Source organism: Saccostrea echinata, unplaced genomic scaffold (assembly GCF_033153115.1).
Source record: "Saccostrea echinata isolate AGI-Se365-2 ecotype Australia unplaced genomic scaffold, CSIRO_AGI_Sech_v1 ptg000027l, whole genome shotgun sequence".
NCBI classification, from domain to species: Eukaryota; Metazoa; Mollusca; class Bivalvia; order Ostreida; family Ostreidae; genus Saccostrea; species Saccostrea echinata.
In genome coordinates, this window is record NW_026889776.1 from 3,934,127 (window position 1) to 3,958,461 (window position 24,335).

A 24,335-nucleotide genomic window follows, 5' to 3' on the forward strand; every position below is an offset into this window, starting at 1 on the left:
TATATATATATATATATATATATATATATATATATATATATATATATATATATATATATATATATATATCAAGGAATTGGTCAATTTCTAACATTGTAACATAATAAAAGTCACTGTAAGCTGTTATATCATACTACTTAATGCAAAAGATAGTTACAAAGTTACATACAGATAGTTACTAAAGGAAAATTTAAGCCACTAAAACACAGTTCAATAAATCTTATCACAGATATATTTCCATTTGCAGCAGTGTAATTTAACTAGAGGTGTTGGCATAGATGTTTTCTGTTTCCAAGTATGCACAAACAGCTTTGTAACAAAACTCGTATTCTTCCTGTATAAATAGAAAACAGTTGTATTCTTAACACTGTCAATATGTACACCTGCAATGCTAAGTTAACATCTTTCAGTTCCATTATTTACAAATCCATCTGCCCTTCTCTGTCTTTTGTTCATTTACCGGTTTTAATGTAAACGATAACGAAATTGCGCCTCAAAAGGCAGATATGCTTAAAACAATCCAGGTTTATCTCTCATTCCTTGACAAAACATGTCATTAGCATGAGTATCGAAGAAATTAAATATTTATAACAAATTGAAACGTATTAAAATACTGACTTTGTTAGAAATCATCTCCGGTCTCCTACACTGTAGCTGCTGAACTATAGTAAATATGTCCACCTCATCATCCTGTTGTAGCTGTTCTATGGCGTTATATACAGCACAAAATACTCCACAGCAGGTCGCTCCATCCCTTAATACATGTACATGAAAAAAGAAATAATCTACATGATCTGGACCGATTTTTTCAAATATTGATTAAGGGATAATACACATTTCACCATAAATTCTATTTCTTTATTGCTTGTGATCGTTATAAAAACCATTACCGATAACAAAATACTATGGGTTTTTAAATAATGCCTATTGATTGAATAAATGAATTATTTCTTATATGACTAAATCACAGACTCGAACGGTCACAGAACTTAAGAACTTGAAATATTATATCTGTAGTACAATAATGATTAGACAGAGTGTTTTTGTTATTATCAATTAATTAAATTAAAACCTATGAAGCACGACTTCTTTATGCATACGTTCACCTCAACCTTTTCAAACTTAGAAAATCAACAAAGCCCATCCAAAAATGGCAGATCATTAATTATAATCTATGACTTAGGCATTTGCTTATTTGGTAACGGGGGATAGGTAACCTTCTGCTACAGGTAAGTTTTTGTTTTCTGAACAATTTAAACATAGTACGTCTCTGTCTCAAAATAGCTACATGGTAACAATTGTCAGGACAGATTTGAATTTCTGGGATGTTGAGTCCAAAATAGATGTTAAAATTTGGTTCCTAAATAACGCCCGGAAGATGAATTGTTAGAAGTATAGGCTCTGGACTACCGCAGTGCCACTGTATGAAGAAAATAAGTAAAATAAGTACCGTGATAAAATGGTAATTTGACCCTCTGGATTCGACCTCCTGTCTAAGCAAAACTGTTTGATTAATTCTATGAGAGTTGAACATTTCTCTGGTATGAAATCTGCCGTATTCCAATCAAGACACTCAAAAATTTGGATAGTGTGACTTCCTTTTTCCTAATTTGGAAAAAAAATATTTACAAAGTACATTAATTTTAATATTCCATATTGTTTCAGTTGTAACTCGAAAAAATAAGCAAAAGCAAAATTTCAAGCCTTTGAAGTATAACCTTAAATGAGGAATTTAAGTTTTTTCACTAGACGTAATGTTGAGACAGTCGGGTCAAAGTTTGTAACACTGCATGCAATTCACCAGCTGATAATAATGTCATAATCTTTATAGAAAGGAAAGTTCGGTAATTTTAGAAAACGTTCACTTATACATGAAATCAGAAATTGTAAGTTAATCACTAACTGTTTGAGAAATGCTTTTCAAGCTCTATTTAATGTGTAGAAAGTTTATCGCTGTCGAAAATACGAGTTTAATTACTTTGTCCATACTGTTTATTTTAATTGTGTTGGTTAATTGATTTATTTCCAAGATCATTGAATGTTTATCACTTTATTTATAAGATTAGACTCAGTTATATATTTTGTTTATAAACAGACATTTTTCACATGTTGTTTACTAGCTTTTCAAATTTTGCTTAAGGAGAAAGGAGAGACAGATACATTGTAAGTAAAAGCATAATGACATACAATTAAGAAGAACATTATATTTCCATCACTTCTAGTCACTTGCCTGCTTTCTTTGAACTTTTATTATGGTTTTTCGCACTTCTTCTGTAAATCTTTTTTGATCAACTTTTGTAATTCCGAATGGTCCAATGGTTATATGTTTTTCCTTGTCATTGAACCAGTGATTGACCTATAGTAATGAAAAAAATGATAAATACTTCAAAAGAGCAAATGATACTTAATAAAATGAGCAAGATTATTATTGCATAATAGTTTGAAAATTAAAGGGTTTTTTCTTTGGAATACCTCATTGATATCCTCAATAGGATTCAAGGAAATTAAAAACGGACATGCTTGTTCAGTCAAGAGAAGAAGAAGGTCAACTCCAGCTCCAGGCACCGGATGTTGCGCAGAAATAAACTCCTCTGCACTAGTAAATGACTAAACAAAAATGTAGCCAAAAATAGATTCGCCTTCGGGATACAAACTGAATACAGTTGAAAAATAGCATTTATGATACAAACCGACAATGTAACTGCATTGTAGTAGGGTTCCCTCCCTCTCAATGATGAAGACAAATAAACGAGATAGCGTTCGACTAAAAAGTAAATTGGTCATTTTGCAATTGATAGCATTACACAGATATAAAATCATAATAATCAGAAAAACACTTTAAGAGAAAGTAAATTAACACAAGTTAAGTTCAAAAAATCTGATGAAGCTCATATTCTTTTGTTTTACTTCTCACCCTCAGCATGCTATATGAAGATATAAGGTGACATCATAATTTTTTCAATCATACTTCGAAAAATACGACCCTGTTAAGATCGTGGCTCTACTTGATTATACTTAGGTTTAAAGAAAAGAGGAAAGTAGCAGGATCTTAAATGATATTTCTAAGGGATAATATACAGTATTTTGATGTTTTCAACCATGTACCATGTTTTATATATATCAAATTAAAACGTTGCTAGATTTTTTGAAAAAAAAAATAAATTTATACTTAATAGTATGGCAACTCCAATTAGTTTATTGTATATTATTGTACTATATTTGAATTAGCTTACTTAAGTATCAAAGTTTTAATTTAGTATATCAATATTTTATTTACTATATCAATATACTATGATTTCAAATTGCTTTATTTGAATATCCCATCGTGTAATTTTCTAATATTAAAAAAAATATTACTTGTCTATAGTATATCCAACAGTAACACCATAGATATGTATTGAAGAAATGAAAAAAAAAGTTATAAATCTTTTTAAAAATGTTCTAGAGCAGAATTTCACAGAAAATCAAGGTATCAATGCATAGTATTAACAATAGTTAACTATAGTAAACAAAAGTAATTTTGATGGATATGACCCTTTACATACCTATAAGTGGAAATTTTAGCGAGACGCAAATTTAGCGATTTATAAAAAAAAATCGATATATAATATATATATATATATATATATATATATATATATATATATATATATATATATATATATATATATATATATATATATATATATATATATATATATATATATATATATATCGATTTTTTTTATGAATCGCTGAATTTGCGTCTCGCTAAAATTTCCACTTACAGGTATGTAAAGTTTTTCTGTAAAGCTTTTAATGCATAATAAAATCGGTAAAATTATTTCTTATATATATATATATATATATATATATATATATATATATATATATATATATATATATATATATATATATATATATATATATATAGATATATATAGATATAGATAGATAGATAGATAGATAGATAGATAGATATATATATATATATATATATATAGCAAGAAATAATTTTACCGATTTTATTATGCAAAGAGAGAAGGCTTTAACAATCGATATGGATTAAAATGTTAGCGATATCTAAATTTAGCGATATCAGAACCTTCGCTAATAATGCAAAAATTAAATCCTCGCAAAAATTTTTGCTTTTACGGTATTCACCTTGTGTACCTTTTTTTCAAAATCAGTCAAAGGTTTAGAATAACGCACATTACAATATACCACCGCATTTTTTTTTTTTTTTTTTTTTTATCAAAATCGAAAACTGATATACAATTTTGTTGTCTTTTATGAAGTATACTTTTGTAATCATTTTACAGACAAAAAAAGGAAGACTGTCATGAGTAAAGATAAAATTTAGAAAAATTCATGACAATATATATAATCAAAATCAGAAAATGATATCCAATAGACTAGTTGTTTTAAACCTTTTTTTGTCTTGGAATCAAACTAAAACTGGGAGGATAAGCTATCTAAAAATGTTAACAATTACAGTGCTTGAGTGACAGGAAAACAAGCAGACAGGAGATTGAGACTACACAATCGCATAACTTCGATCTTTAGATGTAATTATACGCTATCCAAAAAAATTGAGCTCTACTTATCTAAAAATTTGAAATGAATGTAAAACAGGAGCCACATGTATTACCGGGCAAAACCGTTTTTACAGCGTTCATATTCAAATATTTCTTCCCACTTCTATAGTCACTTGCGTCATATTTTGGTTTCAGCTTAGTTAAATCCTTAAAAAAAGAGAAAGATGGAGTAATTTTTTCAGGATTTTCATAAACACTAAAAAATTATTTATTTTATTTTATAAAATAAAGAAAATCATGGAATAAATATGAAAAAAAAAAATATTTTTAAAAAACGTACGTTGAATTCATCAGTTATTTGTTTTCTTGTCTCTCGTTTATCAGTCTGCGAAAATATCCTTGTGAAATCATGTCGCTTAATAAACACACTTTTCCTTCTGAATGTCTCGTAGAGTGCATGATACAGAAAAATATACTGATCCTGCAAATAAATAAATCAAACTTGACAACAATTAAATATATTTGCCTTCGTGTATGAAATGTTCGAAGTGAATTATGGCAAATCAAACTCACGATGTTTTGAATCATGGACATTCTGTTTTTCCTCATCGCCCTGACAAATTCTATGACATTAAACTTTCCCGTCTTTCTTCCGTACTTTTCCAATGCATCGAGAGCAATTAAGGTACCCGTTCGACCGATTCCCGCACTTTCATTTGCAAACATAATAAAACATTAATGATTCTACATTAAATATCTCATGGACAGTGCTAGGTTAGTTGCATCTTGACTAATATCTTCAAAGCTTTTAGACATGTTTTGATGATTATTAGAAAAAATCTTTCTTAAAGAGTAGATAGTGCCAAGGATTTGTTTCTTTTACATAATAAAAATTTCAGAAAAAAACAATAATAATTATTAATGATGCAACATTGTTTTTTTTTTTTTGTTTAATAATGAATTATCAACACCAATTTAAAGTGAGGTAAGGTTATCAAAATAAGTAAATTGTTAATTTTCAAATCACCTGTACATCAGCTGTTAAAAAAAAAACATGTCATCAAATCATTGAATCATTTTATTGCATTCAGGAAAGTGCAAAGAAGTTGAATATTATTCTTACGTAGTACATACAGATTTCACGTTTATATTTAACTTATAGATAGTAAATTTGAACACAAACTGTTTTAAGTCTAGCCAAATGTATTAATATTGTTTTGCATTCAAGTTGTTGAGTTTGGAAATGTACTCAAATATTTTGAAAATTTTCACAAATCCGTGTGACGATAGAACCCATGTGTAACCTATTTCTGATGAGAATTAGCGGATGCCAACTGTATAATGTAACTAATATTTGTAAACTAATTGATGAAAAAATGATTAAAAGGGATTTTCGGAATCTCTTAACATATATACCTGCAATGCACAAGGACAGGGCTATTTGAGATGAATGAATTATGTTTAAAATGTTCATGGAAATTAGTGAGGTTCAAAGGATTGGGAGTCCCATGGTCAGGCCATCTTGTATAATGAAACTGAACAACTGTCCGTGGCTTTGTTACCTAAAATTAAATGGATAAAGTCTAATTTAGTAGAATATAGCTTTAAACATTATTGCAGATTTTATTTGTTAAAAGATACTGTAAATGTATATTATTTTGCGTGTACTATATATGGCAGAACCTGTTTTTTAGCATGTTAGAATAGCTTTGATTTAACGCTTCCTGGATGTGCTTTATATGAATATAAATACACAAAGCATTTAACGATGTACTTGATATAGCGGAAGGTGTTTTCCGCAAAAGGCGTTAAACAGAATACATAGCCAAATGTTTACGTTAGGCATTAATTTTTTATCTCATTTGTCATTTATCCCAAATTTCAGTTTCAGTTAGAAACTTACATGTGTAACATCATTAAGTCTACGCAGGTGAGTTAAGGCTGGGTATAGGTATGTCTATGCAAATAATCTAATTAAAATGCCTAAGGACTATATCTATTATACAGAGAAAGTTAAAACTTATTGTCAAATGCATACTTGGTACCCACGTCATGAGATAGCCAGTACACATTATGACGTCATATTATGACGTCATTGTTCTTTACTACACATGATTATAATGGATATCAACAAAAATGTTTCGGCTCAAGGGCATGCTCTATTTTATACAATCTATACAAGGTATATTTAGAAGCAAAATATTCCAAAGTTTGCTGCTATTGCTGCACAAATATCAACAGCTCAGTTGTATAATTTTTATTTGTAAAGTTTTAAGTTGAATAAGGGTAAAAATGTACAGTCCGGTATAAGTTTCCTCAAATTCCGATCAAACGAGAAAATGCCTAGGATTTGTGCAGCAGTTTTATTAATCTATAGAATATTCTTCCTAGTATTATACAATTTTTATTTTAAAAAAAAATTAGGGTAATCCCTTGCTTCGAAGCTGTTTTATTGATGTGTTTCATTACCTCCAGTAAGTAAGATCAGTGACGTCATAATGTGTACTGGCTATAACATGTCGTGGGTACTAAGTATGCATAAGAAAATAAATCAACACTTTCTCTGGATTATAAATATACCTCTTATGCATTTTTATTAGCTCATTTGCATAGAAATGCTTATACCTAGCCTTAACTCACACGTGTAATAAAATAAGGTAGTCGAACAATTAAACTATAAATGACTTTAAATCTGTATTTCAAGAAGTGTGTTTTATAGGTACCTCTCTTTTTTTTAATGTCATTGTTCTTTTGATAAAATTGGTGTATTGTTTTTCTTCTGTCAAATGTATTGTAAATGGTCCAATCTCTAATTTGTCATTTTCATCTGGCCAGTATTGGTGACACTTAACCTATAGAATAAACAATTATTGAGAGAAGACCTTAACAATATGTATGTATTCCATTTTCAATACTGGGTAATTACATCGTTTCTCAAAAAGACTAAACGAATGATGACGACCTTAATCATAATATATATTATATTCATATGATGTATTATGTATCACAGTTTTTAAATATTATATTCAGTGAACGATGAAATAGGACAACTGAAGAATACAAATAACCCCTACCCTTGAAAATGGATGACAATAACATTCTTCCTATAATGAATTGTTACATGATGACGATTACAATCATGAAAATACATCTTATACATTTTATATCCATAAAATGTTACTATTAACTGTTTTCTTTTTAATTATTATACAACACATAAGGATTTTCTAAGTCACCCTTACTACGTAAATTTACGTTCAACTTGACGCCGAGTTTTAAAGAACAGAATGATGAACAATTCGATGCCGAAGTAAAATTAGAAGAATTTCCAGCAATTCTTCTTTTATATTAAAAAATACTTTTGAGTATTGGCACTCGCTCATATACAGATATATACATACGCAAACAAAATAGATTTATGAATTGAATTTAATGAATCTACAAACGCGTTTTACTCCACGTATTTATTATGCTTGAAAAGCATGTACAGTGTTGTTCATATTTTCAAGGTAATTATACTTGAAACACTCTTTATTCGCTTTTTGTTCCACTTTTACTAATATTTTATTCATGAAGATCTATTAAACTGTAGGGTTGCATATTTTCCCATCCGTTGGTGAAGTTATTACTTACATTTTTTAAAGTGAAATATGTGGAGATAAAGAACAGTATTCAAGCTCAAAAGTCCATTAAACATTACAAACATTGCAAAATAGGAGCAGATCAAACGCGGACCTCTAAGACATCAGAGGTGGGATCAGGTGCCATGGAGGAATGAGCATCCCCTGCCGACCGGTCACACCGGCCGTGTGCTCCTTGTCATGATCGAAAAATAACCGAAAAATCCGTCGACGATTCAGTGTGTAAATAATGGCCTAACAATTGGAATGAAAAAGTCAGTCAGCATTTGACTTAATGATAGATTGTATTTGCTAACAAGGTCATTCTATCGCCTATAGAACTTACGAAATGATGACTTTAAACGAGAATGCTCATATTCTTGTTTCATCAACTTGTTTGTCAATATTTACCTCGTTTTAGAAATTGTTCATACGTAGAGCATGCTCTAGCGTATTGAATCAACTGAGAGATATGAACCTCGTATGCAGGTGATAAGAGTATATTGCTGCCTAAGTAAGGGAAGTTGACGATTGAAAAATTAAAGTCATCAGGTTCATCATAAAGCTTTGCTGTTAGATTACCATTAACGTCTTTTTCTAATAACATATAGGCCTTTCTTTTTCCAGTACAGATATATGAACATAAAGTTAGTCTTACTAAAAGAATAAGTGATAATGGATAGGTAGTTCTTATCAGTACGTCATCAATGATAAATTTCACAGACGAGTTACTTTGTCCTTTTTCAGATAATGATAAAATGATTAAATGAAGTATAATGTTCCAAGATTGACAGCAAATAGTATTTTATGATTTTATTTGCCTGTTGAACACAAGTGCTGATGGTATTTCCGGTCTTCCTTCTCAGTTACAACAGAAAGCATAGCTTATATTGTAGAGTATAAAAATTCAAGAAAGACTGAAAATTAATTCAAAATAATGTAAGGTGTAACTGTTTAAAAATTAGATAATGTTGTAAGCTTTTGACTTTATGATTATAAATTATATAACGGAATTGCATTTGTGCCTGTGATAATAATTAAGAGCAAGTATAGAAGCGGCTGCGGCACTGAAAAAATGAAGAATAAAGCAAAAAAAAAAAAAAAAAAAAAAAAAAAATACAAACAAATTTGTTTTAAACAAACAAGAAATCAAGAATAGGTAAAATAAACCAATATAATCGAAATGTTCCATTACCTTGCGACCCTCTATAAGGCTTGTTAACATTACGATGTAATTCACTTTTTCTTGCCAAATCATCCTCCAATGGTCAACCAAAGTGTTTTCTTTCGGTCCTAATAGTATAAAATTATATTCTATACAGTTACATGTACTTGATACATAATACTTTACAAAGTTTGTCGAGTCAAAATACACCTAAAAAAACTGACAAAAAAAAGAATTAAATAAAAAAAAAAAACGTTGATTCATCTTCATTCTTAAATAAACTTGATCTACCATATATATTAGAATCCATTATTGTAAAGTCAAAAAAAGAAATGTATTATTCGATTACTTTGGTGTAAACGTTGATTTAAAGCTAAAATTGAAATAAAAACACATAAATATACTACAGAAAGGCAATTGTGGAAAAAAAATGAATTATATTCAGAAGACACATGTGGCGAAATCCTGTATCTTTCATTATAATTTTTTCATCTTTTCTCCTCAATATTGTATACTATGTAAATAAAAGTCTTCATATACTCTAACCTTGAGACGCAATATATGCCCTTGTACCTTCCATATTCTGAAACAAACAATATCTTTAATCCTCACGAGAAATTTGGGATTTCAGAAAAAAAGAATAATTGTTGCAGGAAAACACACTATCCGTCTAATACCATTTCAATTACTCTAAGGCAATTCTATCCATTCTTATTTTCCCTCTTCGAAACGCTAGTACTTTGCTATTAGAAAATTACCTCTATATAATTTGCATTTATGTAATCGGAACTGAATTCGTCATCAATCTGTAGCACAACTCGCGAGTGATTATCTAATTAAAGAAAAAAAACATATAATTATATATTCCAAAATACATATCGATCTTTTTGATATGTTCTCAGCAATTCTGTCCGCCAGAAACAGTAAAATTAGTTTTTTTTTTTTTTTTTTTCAAAACTTGTATATTACTATTATGCATTTAAAATATAAAATTATATAACTTTACTTTCTTTACCTAATAGACTCTATTTATGAATTACTGTTTTTGCTCATTATAAATACTACGGACATCTTTATTAATAATTATCATATAATTATTGACAACAATCAGATTTATATGATATGTTATTTATTTATTTATATGATATATTATTTATTTATTTTTTTGTCTACACGATACATACATGGAAAAGTTGTTTTAAATCTGTTTTTTGGAATATTTTCTTCCAATTTCGCTGTGTTACAGTCAAACCTCTCCCCATATGGTAGTTCCTTGAATAAAATTTCACGTTTGATTAGTTTGTGAAAAGCAATTCCTAAACTAGTATCCATATATTTTTTTCTATATTTTTGTTTTCAGTATTGAACAGCCTAGTTTCAATAATTTACAGTTTTCATTTAAGATAGTATGGAATACCTCAATGTTATGACATGTTTCCGTTTGAAGTATTATTTTGCCTTGATTGAGCGCTTATTATCGCATCAAAATGTGTAGAAATACAGTTTAAAGAACACCCTGAAGCTATCTTAATACAAGCTTTCACAAGTTGACACTTTATTTAAAATAGACAAAAAATTTGCTATAAACATTTAAAAAGCAAATCCTTTTAAAAAGTAGTCTAAACAGCGCTTTTTTGAACAATTTTAGGCGAAAAATGTATTTCGATTATTTGAAGTACAACTCTTTTGTGCAGTGAGGCATGAATAAGTATGATTACTTAAAATTATTCTGAATTATTACCAATCACATTATCATGTGGAACAAAATTGGTCTTTTATTAAAAGGCACTTCATTCAAGAAGTAACTGTTTGGTCACAAGAGAATAAATTGATCTTTTAGATAAGTTGTCTACGTTTAATATACGTTTGAATACCGATTTACACAAAAGTTTAAGTAGATACAATACCAGATGAAAGTTATATTGCATGTACAGCAGACTAATCAAAGTTATTTATATAATAAGTGATTTTTTTTAATTGTTTTCAGTAGTGATAATGAAGAGTGAAAAATTTAGCTATCAAAATTTAAGCGGCTTACTAAAAAATCGCTAAAATAAGCCAAAGTTAGCACCCCGCTAAAAATACCCGCTATACGGTATATCGTTCAATTTGTATATTTCACTTTGTTTTGTGTTTCAAATGAGCATAGTTAAAAAAAGTATAGGTACATGCAGAAGCTTGTCACGGGTAAGATTAGTGGCAAAACAACAATGAGAAATATTTCCAACGGGGAAATAATAAAATTTAATGAGGAACAAAGAGATTGATGAATAATGTTTTGAAGCTTTCGTACTGAGGGCAACGTAAGCAGAGTTTTCAAATGCCTTAGAGTTGTTTTAAACATGCATACGCAGCCATTTCAATAGTGATTTTATTTCATTAGTGGTGCAACATGTCTTTCAAAACAAGACCTGATTCAGAAAGACAATTTTCCGATTAGATTTTTTTTTATTCTTTATCAATCACACGTTTAGTAAAATAAAATAAATTGTCAAGTTTTGGAGGATTACAGTGGAATATAAAAGCCTAATGGTGTTTTAGAGCTTATTCCTTGGTATAATTATTGACAGTCTTCTGGGGATACTAGTACATGGGCGTAGTGTGTAATACCTTAAATTCCTTGGTAAAACCAGCATTCTCTTTTTGTTCTTTGTCTTCAATGACCAACAACAAATCTTTAACGTCTATATCTTTGGCTGCAGATAAATTGTTGTAGTAGACAGCTTCTGCAGGGTCCTCTCTTATTGGCTCTTCTTCCGGGTCTTCTATTATAACGGAAAAGGGTATCGGGTTTTGTTGTTCCAAGGTTACACCTTCAAAAAAGCAAGTCATTATTTTATTGTAAAATTGAAATATTGACAGAGAAGTAAAATACGTCTGTTTCTTTTTAGTGAAAAGTATAAGAAAATACCCGATTAAACAATTTAAACAAGTATCTTGATATTCTAACAGAAATGCATATAACATAACAAAAAACATAGAAATACTATTTTAACTTGTATCTGATTCATTAATATTAATTTAATCTTTAATAAAAAAAAAAATAAAATGTATTCTTTTATACGGTCTTAATATTGATGAGAAATCACATTAAGTATATTACTGCAATACCATTCAATAATATTGATATAGTAACAATTTCTATAGTAATTTCAGTTATTTTACATGAAACTACAATTATCGGAAAAGAACCTCTTTATATGCCTCTATAAATATAAACTTTTTCTTTTCATTTTCTTCTGATATCTTTTTATAGTTAATTGGAAAAAGGGATTTTGATATCCTTATGAATATTTTCTGTACTGTATCGTATGCGTAGAAAAAAAGATAAACCTTCATGCTGATGTTGATAATTTTTTCTTCCAATATGTCTCTTCCTGGAAATGTATAAAGTCTAATAATTATTAAGAAACAATTTCTCTTTATTTCTAGAGTCCCTATATAAGCTTTCATTTGGGCACAGTTCAATCTAAAATGCTTTTCAGTTTTAGCAGCATAGACGTATCATATATTCTAACTGTGAATACTCGGTAGAGTCAAAACTTCTAAATATTTCAGTCATTTCAAGAGAAAAGAATCACCAAAGAAATGTGCAAATGATATCATTGCAATGCAAACAAACACATATTACATAAATGAAATAGAATACATACAAATCCAATGCAAGATAATCAGCTTACATGTCTACATGTATCCAAGTAGCAACAGCAAGAAAGAAATCGGATAATAACAAATACCCCATAGCTGATATCAGAATTTGAAAAACTCATATGGAATACAGCTATTTACGAGTCGTGTTCAACTATAAGGAATGATACTTAGAGAAGCTAAAAACGGCATTGTTGATGCTCTACTAAAATATTTTTTTAGAATTTTTTAAGACTTAGTTCTTCATACCTGATGTAAACAATAGAAACGATTGCTATAGCAAGCAGAAGCAAAATTCCAACTACTGCCCCAATATATGGAATAGTAGATCCTTTTGTGTCATCTTTTAAGTTGTCTATTTCTGCAAAAAAAGCATCACATACGAAATGAAACGTGGAACTTCTAGAATTACATGTATGACAAGAACAATAAATAGAACACTGATCCTTGGTTTGGTCTCTTTTTGTGAAACGTTAAAGTGCAATTGATCTATAGCTGTTAGAGGAATAGTCTTCTGAAAGAGTTTCTAAGAACTTTTATTTGTTTAGTAACCATAGCAACACAGTTTACTGAAACCAAAAACCAAATAAATATAACCAAGTATCTAAGAGTAATTTGCTTTACTTGCATATCAGGTTCTATTGAAATCGAACAAAAATTGTATGGAGAGTAGCATGTTAAAAGAAATTCAAAGAAATTTCAATTTTTTTTAACCATGGCAAATTCCACTTGTAAAGATCAAAAAGCAATATACAAAATTATATATCTGAGTGTTATTAACTTATGTAGAGTCCTATTGAAAGCAGACCAAAACGTTAGAAGGAGAAGCGCTTTAAAACAACTCTAGAGGAATTTATATATTTTGTAACTATGTCAACACCATTCGTCCAAATCAAACCAGATTCTAAGAATATATGTCATACCGGGGTCTACTTGTGTACCAAGTTATAATGACTTTGGACGAACCTTGTAGGAGGTGAAGCATTTTACAAACAAACTGAAGGATACGATTTACTACTTTATATTGAAAATAATCTTACAAAATATGAAAATGTACTGTACTTGCAAATCCTTATGAAAAGCCATGCAATGAAATGTGATGGTTTGAAAGGCTTACACATCTCGAAGGCACGTTGCCAGTGAATACTTCATCAAGGGAAAGAGTTAGTATCGAGTTTCTTCACAGAAAATTTAGGATGCAAAATTTCATTATTGTGTTTAATAGAAATAAAGTACAGGTAATGTATAAACAAATTAACTTACCAGATAAACACAGATTTCCTGAATATCCAGGGTTGCATCCCGCCACACAGGTCCCGTTTTCTGGATGACAGAGCCCAGATTCAGCACAGCCACTGCTGCACAGCGATACACAATTTAATCCATAGTATCTTGGTAAACAGCCTGGAAAAACAAGTTTATGATAATTAAACATTTATGAATAATTTATTTTTGGTTGTAATGCGTTTTTGATGGGATAAAAATAAACTGTTTATATAGTATAACCTGTGTTGCCTACGTCACAATCACACGCCAAAAACGTATCAATCTGTTCGACGTTACATTTGAAATACTTAAAATTTGTAGGCATTTTTGAAGGAGAAATTATCTTATTTTCTACTCTTAATGATGGAAAAATAAATGATCAGTTTTTATAAACCGCTTAGCTGCTTCTAAAGCCTAAACTGCCCCAACCCAGGTTTTACAGTATAACCTGGGTAGCTATTAAATTCATTCCTTAGATAATGATCTTTCATTGTTATTTGAATTTGGCACTTATCTTTAAAATAGAATGTTCGTTTGTTGTATTTTTGCATGCACTGCATTTTTAGTGTCAGTCGCCTTATTTTCGACCTGTCGAAGAAATTTCCAAAGAAAATAAATAACCACCATCTACTCCACTTCTTTCCATTTTGTACAATTTTCGTATGATCTATTCCTTGTATGATTCAATCAATGCGGACCGAATGTACAATTGTGGGTGGGTTGAATATGTAACGTTTTGTACTGAATGCCAGATCTTATCTATACTATTGAAATATGATCTTATAGCGTAACACATTTTCCGTGTGTTTTGTATAGCTGTCAGAAAATTGTGTCAATTTTTGTATGTTTTGATGTCTTATTTTTCTTTGTGTATAATTGCTTTGTCATTTATTTTCTAAATAAATGAACTTTTCTATCCCTCTGTTGCCTGTTATATTCACTATAATATTATCAAGAGATAAAGAAATGAGTTATCTCAGGTATCCATAAATATTTTTCTGTTAAAGGTTCATCTCTCTGTTCATTTATCAAAAATGTCGCCTTAACGATAATGATTTTCCAAAAGGAAATTAAATTTATAATTGAATTGCGCGCTTTATAGCGCACTTGCGGGACATTAATTTATAGAAAAGGCCATTTATTTTAACAATTTGGAAAGGAATGATAGTCATTTTCCCAAGTGGGTGTAATCTTTCTTATCAATAGGGTTGATTAACCTTAAAATTCTAAAAGACAACTTTTTGCCTTGAATTTCATATTATAATAAGTGTAAGTTGAACACGAGTTTTATTAGAAGACTGATCCCTCTAGAACTATCCCAGCTAAGTTTTGAGAAAAAAAAAAGATTCAATTTTTTTGTGAGATTTGTCTTTCAAAATGTTGCTTGATAATATACTAAAATTACATATTATTTGCATGCACGACACCAAAAAAATATTAAAATCATTTCTAAGATGGGAAAAATAGATAAATAAACTTCATTAAAACTTACGGCTATCACATCTTTTTGGTTGTAATCCAACAGCTGAACAGCCTTGAATACAATCGCCATGAATATGGTTACAGCCTGCTGCACAATTATGGTTGCATTGTTCTAGACATTTTCCACCATAAAATCCCTCAGGACATGCTTGAAATTTAACGAAAAGACATTTAGCAGAGAAATATAACAATGTCATACATTCATTATTCACGTCCTTCCATGATCTCGGATATATAATGGATGCAGTACCGACCAGGCACACACATAAATAGACTCTAACCAAACCCAGGATTCACTTACGCTACACGGGTTCGCTTTGGGTCTTCTAGCAGACAAATATTATATATATCTATTTGTATATACTACACTCGCTCATCGGGTCAACTCGACGCCATATTCCGGTAAAATTATAAACGTCCTATATACATCTTTTAAATGTATATCATTCTGATCTTTACTGAACAGCAAATAACCATGTCAATAACTGTTTTGGATTACACAAGAAGTATGGTTTACGGGCTGTCAGAATGATGCAGGGTCCAATCATCACAGATTGGTGAATAATTTTCAGTTGTTGTTGTTGTTTTTTTTTCTAATTCATATTAGAAGCTGTAATGATAAATCAATAACAATAGAGTAACAATAAATCAGTAACAATAAATCACTTCCAACAAAAACGCATTTCTAATCAAAAAATACAAATAATTAAGCAATAAAAGTATTTTAATACTTGAAAATGAAACAAGCTATAATCAGCATATCAGTGAAAAAAATCTTTAAGACTACATTTTGTAATAAAAGGGTGCTTTTAATATTATGGATAAAAGTTAAGGGCAATGACAAAACCTCAGCTTACGCTTCTGAGTAAAAAAGAGACATCTAATTTGGACGTAAAAAAACCTGGTACTAAAATTCATTCCCCTAACTGAATGTTCCTGCCTTACTTTCAAATGTACATGTAAAACTACCATTTTAAACAAAGGTGTAGATTTGAATATATTTCATTTCATATGTTTTTAGTTGTAATGAATAAATTGCGTTTTGGGTAAAGTGGATAAGTTTATATGTTAAGTCTTGCTTAATGTATGTTTAACTTACGACTATCACATTGAGACCCTGTCCATCCATTTTTACAGCCACCATCACACTCTCCATTACGACTACAAGTGATGTTGACACAATTTCCACCACAAGAATCAGAACATTTCTGGCCAAACTTTCCAGATTCGCACTCTAGTAAGAAAAATAATAGAAAGTAAAACACTGAAACAACTATCTAGACTTACAACGTATATAAAAAATCAAGCTTTAGCTAATTGGTAGACATATATATAACAAAAAATCACTACAATTATAAAACTGAGGTTTACCTTCACACATTGTTCCCTTGAAACCTGGTTTACAGGATAGGCAATGTCCATTTGTTTGTTCACATACTTTACCAAAGCAAGTGATGCTACAGTTTTTCATGCAGTTTTGACCAAAGAATCCTGTCTTACAATTATTACAAATGCTGTCATCTCGATCACAACTACTATTACATCTTTCACAAGAATATTCACAGAATTTGCCATATCGATTGTTCATACATGAATCGCATCTCCCAGTAAACCGATCACATATTTTGTTTTCACAAAACACTGAGCATGTTTTGCTGCAGGTTTCACCATAGGTAAAGGGCCTACACACTGTGTGAAAAGAGAAAAAAAGTAACTTACAGACTTACTGTTCTCGAATATTTAGGGGTCTTTTTACCTTCTAAAAATTTAATATATTTTATTTCAATCTCACGGGACACAAATTTAATTTAAAAAAGAACCAAAGTAGCTTAAAATATATATTTAAAAAAATGAAATAAATATATATATATGTGTAACCCTGACCTACGCCATTGCAAAAATAATCAAGGGCACAGCTAACGTAATATTCAAAATAATATGACGGACAAACATAGATCTTTGCCTTTTTACGAATCGTGTTCAGCTTTCACGATAAGCATAAAGAAATAAGAGGGCTATTACTAACATAAGGAGTCATCGAATCATTTCACACTAAAAAAAAATTGTAGTTCTTCCTTGAATAAACAAAGACATTGATGAAGGTTTGGTGTATTCACTGCTTACGGTTTTAGGGAAGTAGCGATAACAAGGCTAATGTGAAAGTGGCAATAACTAACATAGGGGTCAGACTTGAGGTTCAAAAAAAGAAATATAAAAATTGGTTTCAAAATGACATTGTAATGATGCGATAATATAAAAGATATTAGATATATGTTGTAAGAAAAAAGAAATAGAAAAATAATTAAATTTCTCATATTTTGAATGACCTTAACCTTTGAATTTAACTAAAATTTAAAGGACAAGGTTGTAGATTCCAAAGCAGTAAATCCCATGTCCTAATGATAAATCCTTTGAAAAGGTTTTGATTTAATTAAAATTCTGATAACTTTCATACGCAATAACTAATTAAAAGTTCCTATTGATCCTTTCGCACTATAAAGATCGAGAGTGTACAAAATAAGTCGAAGAAATTCGAGAAGGTTTGATTTTTCTCCATTATGTGGCTTATAATAAGAAGGAGCAATGTTAACATGCATTTATAGGGATAGGGGTAATAACTCCTTGAAGGCAGTTCAGATACGTAGGGTCAACTGCGAATACATTTTTTAGAAATACATTCTCATGAACTATAAATCTTTATATATATATATATATATATATATATATATATATATATATATATATATATATATATATATATATATATATTATATATATATATATATATATATATTGAAACTAAAAAAGAAAAAAAAACACGCGGCGGAAAATAATAATAAGCATGAACATTTAAATAAGTCCTTGCACAGATAGGTGAAAAAACCTAATAATGGAACTGATGGTTTTGTGGGGATGATTTAGAGTTCTTAGAAAATAGACACATCGTCATACTTTTAAGTGAGACACAATAAAAAAAAACCCAAATCAAATCAACAAACAAACTAACGATTAAAAAACAGAGGCAACATATTTTGAAGTGTGAGTTGTTACATGATTGGTCAAATCAGATTTTTTTTATAATAATATTACTTACTTTCATTACAATGTTCACCTCTCCAGCCTTCTGTACATCCATGTATGCATACGCCAGTGAAATTGTTGCACAATTGTCCGGATTCACTGCTTAATGATTTACAATTGACACTGCATGGGATACAATTATCTCCATAATTGCCAACAGGACACTCTAGAATTCAAGAAATATCAGAGAAACTGAACAGCCTTTCACCTTTAAAGTATCTTTACATATGAAACACAAAAGAGAAGTTGCGATATAGGATAAATTGAAGTGAGGAAATCTGAACCTTATGAGGGCCTAAAAATACCTCTAAAAATAAGTCGCCAGTTGGTTTCTGACCAGAAGTGTCAATTGATTGTTTTTTAGACATCAACTATATAAACTTTTCAAAAAAAAATATTTGGCTGTTGCTAAATCAATTTAAAATGATCAGTAATTTTGTAACATATTGAGATAGAACCCACCAATTAGAAATGTTCGACATCAGTCCCAAAGTTAGAGTCCTGTGTTGCTTTTAACTAAACGTTATCCAACAAACAAACAAGAATATTACATACCATTACAGAATATGCCTGTCCATTTGTTTTTACAAGATGAACAGGCACCCGTTTGTTGATCGCATGTCCCATCCATACAATTAGGACTGCATTTAGATGCACAGTATGCTCCAAAATAACCGCTTTTGCATTCTGTACATAAACAAACAAAATATGCTTAGGTTGAGAATTCACAACATTTTTGCTTAAGAATCGAATTCTGGACTATAAACTAAGCTTCCTCAAATAGTCTATTTATTAATTTCAAGGTATCAGAGTACAGTTAAGGCGAATTTGATGAATAACTTATTGTTTATTAACGCAAGGTTAAGGTGAATTAAATGACACATCATGTATATTTGATCAATTGTATGATCAATGTCAATGCCTACGTCTACGTCTAAGTGTTAGAAAGGTCCCATCACATTCACACCGACACATGGTGGGCTTGAAAGGTTCCCTACATTATCTATTTGGTTGTTGCAACCATAAGGAAAGACTGTACATAGCCTCCTAATCAAGTATTCTTCTCGTAACGCTGTCTATGGAAAGTAGAACTTGAGTGGGACTATTAGTTGGAAGATTTTTTTTTTCGAAATTCTAACTCTTATTAAAATGAAATTGTTTACAAAGATGACTTCAAACGAGTGCCCCGACATTTTATAATTGCAAGATCTCAAAGTCTTTTTAAGATATCATTCGGGGAAAAAGGTTATAAAGGCAGAATAAATTAATTATGATCTTGACCTCTGACTTCCTTTGGGCTATACGGATCTGCAATATTAAAGTTATCACCTGGAAAGTGTTAGATGCAATGTGATAATTTATGTCCTTTGACCTCAAACATTTAGGTTCAAAATCAAGAGGAGTTTTAAGACAATAAGAAATTAATATGAGATTTAACAGAAAAATCTTTAAGATTTAAAAGAAATCGCCCGAAAACGAAATTATAACAAACAAACAATGTATTGTTTTAACTATAACCCACCAAAATGGTTCTTGATTTTTCAAGCTTATTTAGAAGATATAGATTTACAAACTCTACTTCAATCCAAATGCTGTATAGATATTTTAAACATTTATATACCAAAATTTTATATGGATATTTTAAATTGTTGGAAGGAATTTAGAACTAATGATAATGTTTGTATTGAACCTAAAATATTTAAGGAAATTTTATGGTTTAATGATAAAATAAAGATAAACAATTTATCCATCTTCTGGGAAAAATGGTACAAATGTGGGATACTTTTTGTAAGTGACATTATTGGTGAAAACAAAGACTTTTTAAGTCATGAAGATATTGTCAAGCGCTATGGAATAAATGTTTCTTTCCTAGATTATATGTCTTTACGAATGGCAATACCACACAAATGGAGAAAATTAGTAAGAGAAAAGCAAAAACCTGATTTTAATAGAAATACATTAACTCTTTCTATAGATGAGAAGATATGTCCTATTTCAAAAATGCAATGCAAAGACTATTACTGGACTATGATAGAACACTTGATTGAGCAACCAACTTGTATCAGAAAATGGGAAACAACATTTGATAGGAGTATTACAGAATCAGATATGAAGAATATCTTTACCATTTCCTTTTCATGCAATAGTGAAACTTATTTGCAATCTTTTAATTATAAATTAATTCATAGATTTATAGCACATGGAAAACTATTATATAACATGGGTGTAAACAAATCACCATTATGCAAATCATGTAAGGAAATTGATACAATAGAACATAGGTTTTATTTTTGTGAAAATACTAAAGCATTTTGGAATGACTTTTTAAACTCGTGGAATAGTTTGAATTTATGTTTTATCCAAGATATTTCATGTCAAAATGTGATATTTGGAATTTGTACAAGTACTTATAACAAACCTCTGAATTACTGTTTAATGCTAGCAAAATACTATGTTTATAAGACTAGAAATGCACAAGAGAGTTGTGAATGTAATTTGAATTTTACTGTTTTTAGAAAAATGTTAAGGGAAAAACTATATATCAAAAAATTTCTATATTGTAGTAAGAGAAAATTAGAAGATTTTTACAATGAATGGCAAAAATTATTTGAGAATTTGGAAAACTGATTTAAAGTATTTTTATACATGATCAAGCCCAAAAACATATTCAATTATTAAACTTTTTTATTATATAAGATAATTTTAAGTAATAATTATTATATTTTCTTTCTGCAATGTTACATGTTTGTATTTTATCTTAATTTGTAGAATGTAAGAGCCAATTAAAAAAAAAACAAAAACAAAAAAAAAAAAAAAAAAAAAAAACAAACAAACAAACAATATTAGTGAATCTATGACCTTTACCTTTGATCTTTTGACCTGGGAATCGATAGGTGTCTTTTTCAGGCCATAGGAAGTTGTGGTATAAAATTTCATTGTAAAAACTTAAAAGCTCCTTGAGATACTCTCCGGAAACGAAGTTGTTGCACACAAACAGAATTTCGAATTCATGAACTTGACCTTTTGACCTCAAAATTGATTGGTGTTTCCTTTTGCTTTTGGTATGATATTTCATTGCAAAATCTTAAAGGCTTCTCGAAATATTGTCCGAAAGTTGTATACCCAATCAAAATGTATGAATTTATGAGCTTGACCTGTGACCCTTTGACCTTAACATCGATAGGGGTTTTCTTTAGGCCATAGAAAACCATGGTATAAAATGACATTTCAAACCTCAAAGGTTTATCGAGGTATCGTCTGGAAACGAAAGTGTTAAACACAGACAGACAACTAGGCGGACGGACAAACTCCAATTAATATCTCACTCTTAAAGTGAAGTGGGGCAAAAAAAAATGAAGGCCATTTATTCAAGGTTCATATCAAAAACAATATGAAAATGCCAATAAATGTACATGTATTTGTTGTGACTTGTGTGGTGTAGTGGTTAAAATGTTACTCTCGAAGAATGATAAAAACTCAGGATTGTATCGCTTGGATTCAAATCCAAAGATTTTTTTTTTTTCAGAAAGAATGTTTTCCCAGAAAAGTTTTTTTGTCCTTATTTCATACTTTCAAATAATTAATACTTTGCTATTAATACTCAGGTCATTAAATGAATTCGATTGCTGTACATTTGAAGTTATTATCATTTCATTTTTGTTTGTATTGTTTGCCCATTTTGAAAATTGTAAGTCTTATTCAACACAAATGTTAATATGTTATATAAGGATAATATTTCTATCAAGAAATTATTATATATTAACGGATGAATACATTTGTATCATTTGTTAAACAATTGCCAAAGAAAACGTACACATTGTTTCTCCGATGTGTTGGGTTTTAAGACACAAAAGGATACGATAAAAACTCTTACTATTTGTCTTTGCCTCACAATTCTGAGGTGCAATACTACAACCAGTGTCGTCACAGCCATTTGATAGTCCTGTACAAGGTTTATTTTTACATATAAAGCATGTAGAAGAACAGGTCTGCCCGTATTGTCCGAGGGCACACTCTGAAAATCAGTTCAAATTTTATATTCTAGAAATAAATAAAACCTTATGGAAAAGTTTTTGTTTCCTACATTTTTGAAACTTCATTCTATAACGTATTTGTATTACATGATCGAAAACAGAATGAACAAGATGTGTTTGTGAAACACTATGCCCCCGTATGGCAGCTTATGTCGAAGGTTAAAGTTTGTCAAAAGTTTGCAAGTCAAAATCCAGGCCAAAAGATAAAAAATGTTGATACCCAAAGAAAGATCTTGTCTCGAGGAAAACACCTGTGAAATTTGAAAGACCTAGATACAACTGTTCAAAAGTTATGGTGAAGGTTAAAGTTTTTTAAATAAAAGTCAAAGTCAAGGTCAAGGTCAAAGTGGTTGGTATCCAAAGGAAGATCTCGTCACAAGGATTACATATGTGAAGTATGAAAGCCCTAGCACCAACCATTCAAAAGTTATGGCCAAGGTTAAAGTTTTTCAAAAGTAGGTCAAACTCCTAGGTCAAGGTCAAAGGGTCAAAGTGGTTGGTATCCAAAGGAAGGTCTTGTCACAAGGATTACATATATGAAGTATGAAAGCCCTAGCATCAACCATTCAAAAGTTATGGCCAAGGTTAAAGTTTTTCAAAAGTAGGTCAAACTCCAAGGTCAAGGTCAAAAGGTTAAAGTCGTTGGTATTCAAAGGAAGGTCTTGTCACAAGGATTACATATGTGAAGTATGAAAGCCCTAGCTCCAACCATTCAAAAGTTATGGCCAAGGTTAAAGTTTTTCAAAAGTAGGTCAAACTACTAGGTCAAGGTCAAAAGGGTCAAAGTGGTTGATATCCAGAGGAAGGTCTTGTCACAAGGAATACACATGTGAAGTTTGAAACCCTAAGCACCAACTGTTCAAAAGTTATGGCCAAGGTTAATGTTTTTCAAAAGTAGGTCAAAGTCCAAGGTCAAGGTCAAAAGGTCAAAGTTGTTGGTATCCAAAAGAAGGCCTTGTCACAAAGAATACACATGTGAAGTTTGAAACCCCAAGCTCCAACTGTTCAGAAGTTATGGCCAAGGTTAAAGTCTCATAAAATTTTGCAAAAGTGGGTCAAACTCCAAGGTCAAGGTCAAAAGGTCAAATATGATGGTACCCAAAGAAAGGTCTTGTCACAAGGAATACACATGTGAAATATGAAAGTCATAGCTCCAACCAATCAAAAGTTATGGGCAAGGTTAAAGTTGACAACAGACAGACAGACAAACAGACAAACAAACAGACAAACAGATGAACAGACAAACAGACAGACAGGACAAAAACAATATACCCCCGGGATCTTTCGATCCGGGGGCATAAAAATCTAATATGTTGTTCAGAAGAAAATTAAAGGGAAACCTAGGAAAGACAGTTCAATCAAACAAGATAGTGCTTACTGTCACATCGTATTCCCCTCCAACCCTCCTTGCAACCGTTTATACATTCGCCAGTCATTCGATTACAATCTCCCTTGCAATTTTCGCTGCAAGTTTGACCACAGCTATGGTCACCAATACATTCTGAAATAGCAAGTAATGATT

At 30.2% G+C, this 24,335-nt stretch overlaps 1 protein-coding gene across 1 annotated transcript in view; it reads right to left on the reverse strand.

Moving 5' to 3' along the window:
- Positions 1 to 256: 256 nt before the first annotated feature.
- LOC133193122 (receptor-type tyrosine-protein phosphatase kappa-like) overlaps positions 257 to 24,335 on the reverse strand; it is a 39,223-nt gene continuing 15,144 nt past the window's right edge. Inside the window, exons 5-23 of the mRNA XM_061329095.1 lie at positions 16,798 to 16,932; positions 15,709 to 15,846; positions 14,214 to 14,354; positions 11,913 to 12,115; positions 10,487 to 10,574; positions 10,061 to 10,134; positions 9,849 to 9,885; positions 9,333 to 9,430; positions 7,241 to 7,369; positions 5,934 to 6,079; positions 5,091 to 5,226; positions 4,858 to 4,998; positions 4,631 to 4,724; positions 2,691 to 2,764; positions 2,473 to 2,607; positions 2,231 to 2,356; positions 1,451 to 1,605; positions 619 to 754; positions 257 to 334 (exon numbers count right to left, since the gene is read on the reverse strand). Coding sequence (XP_061185079.1) covers positions 257 to 334; positions 619 to 754; positions 1,451 to 1,605; positions 2,231 to 2,356; positions 2,473 to 2,607; positions 2,691 to 2,764; positions 4,631 to 4,724; positions 4,858 to 4,998; positions 5,091 to 5,226; positions 5,934 to 6,079; positions 7,241 to 7,369; positions 9,333 to 9,430; positions 9,849 to 9,885; positions 10,061 to 10,134; positions 10,487 to 10,574; positions 11,913 to 12,115; positions 14,214 to 14,354; positions 15,709 to 15,846; positions 16,798 to 16,932 — 2,264 coding nt within the window. The remainder of the gene's footprint in view (positions 335 to 618; positions 755 to 1,450; positions 1,606 to 2,230; positions 2,357 to 2,472; positions 2,608 to 2,690; positions 2,765 to 4,630; positions 4,725 to 4,857; positions 4,999 to 5,090; positions 5,227 to 5,933; positions 6,080 to 7,240; positions 7,370 to 9,332; positions 9,431 to 9,848; positions 9,886 to 10,060; positions 10,135 to 10,486; positions 10,575 to 11,912; positions 12,116 to 14,213; positions 14,355 to 15,708; positions 15,847 to 16,797; positions 16,933 to 24,335) is intronic.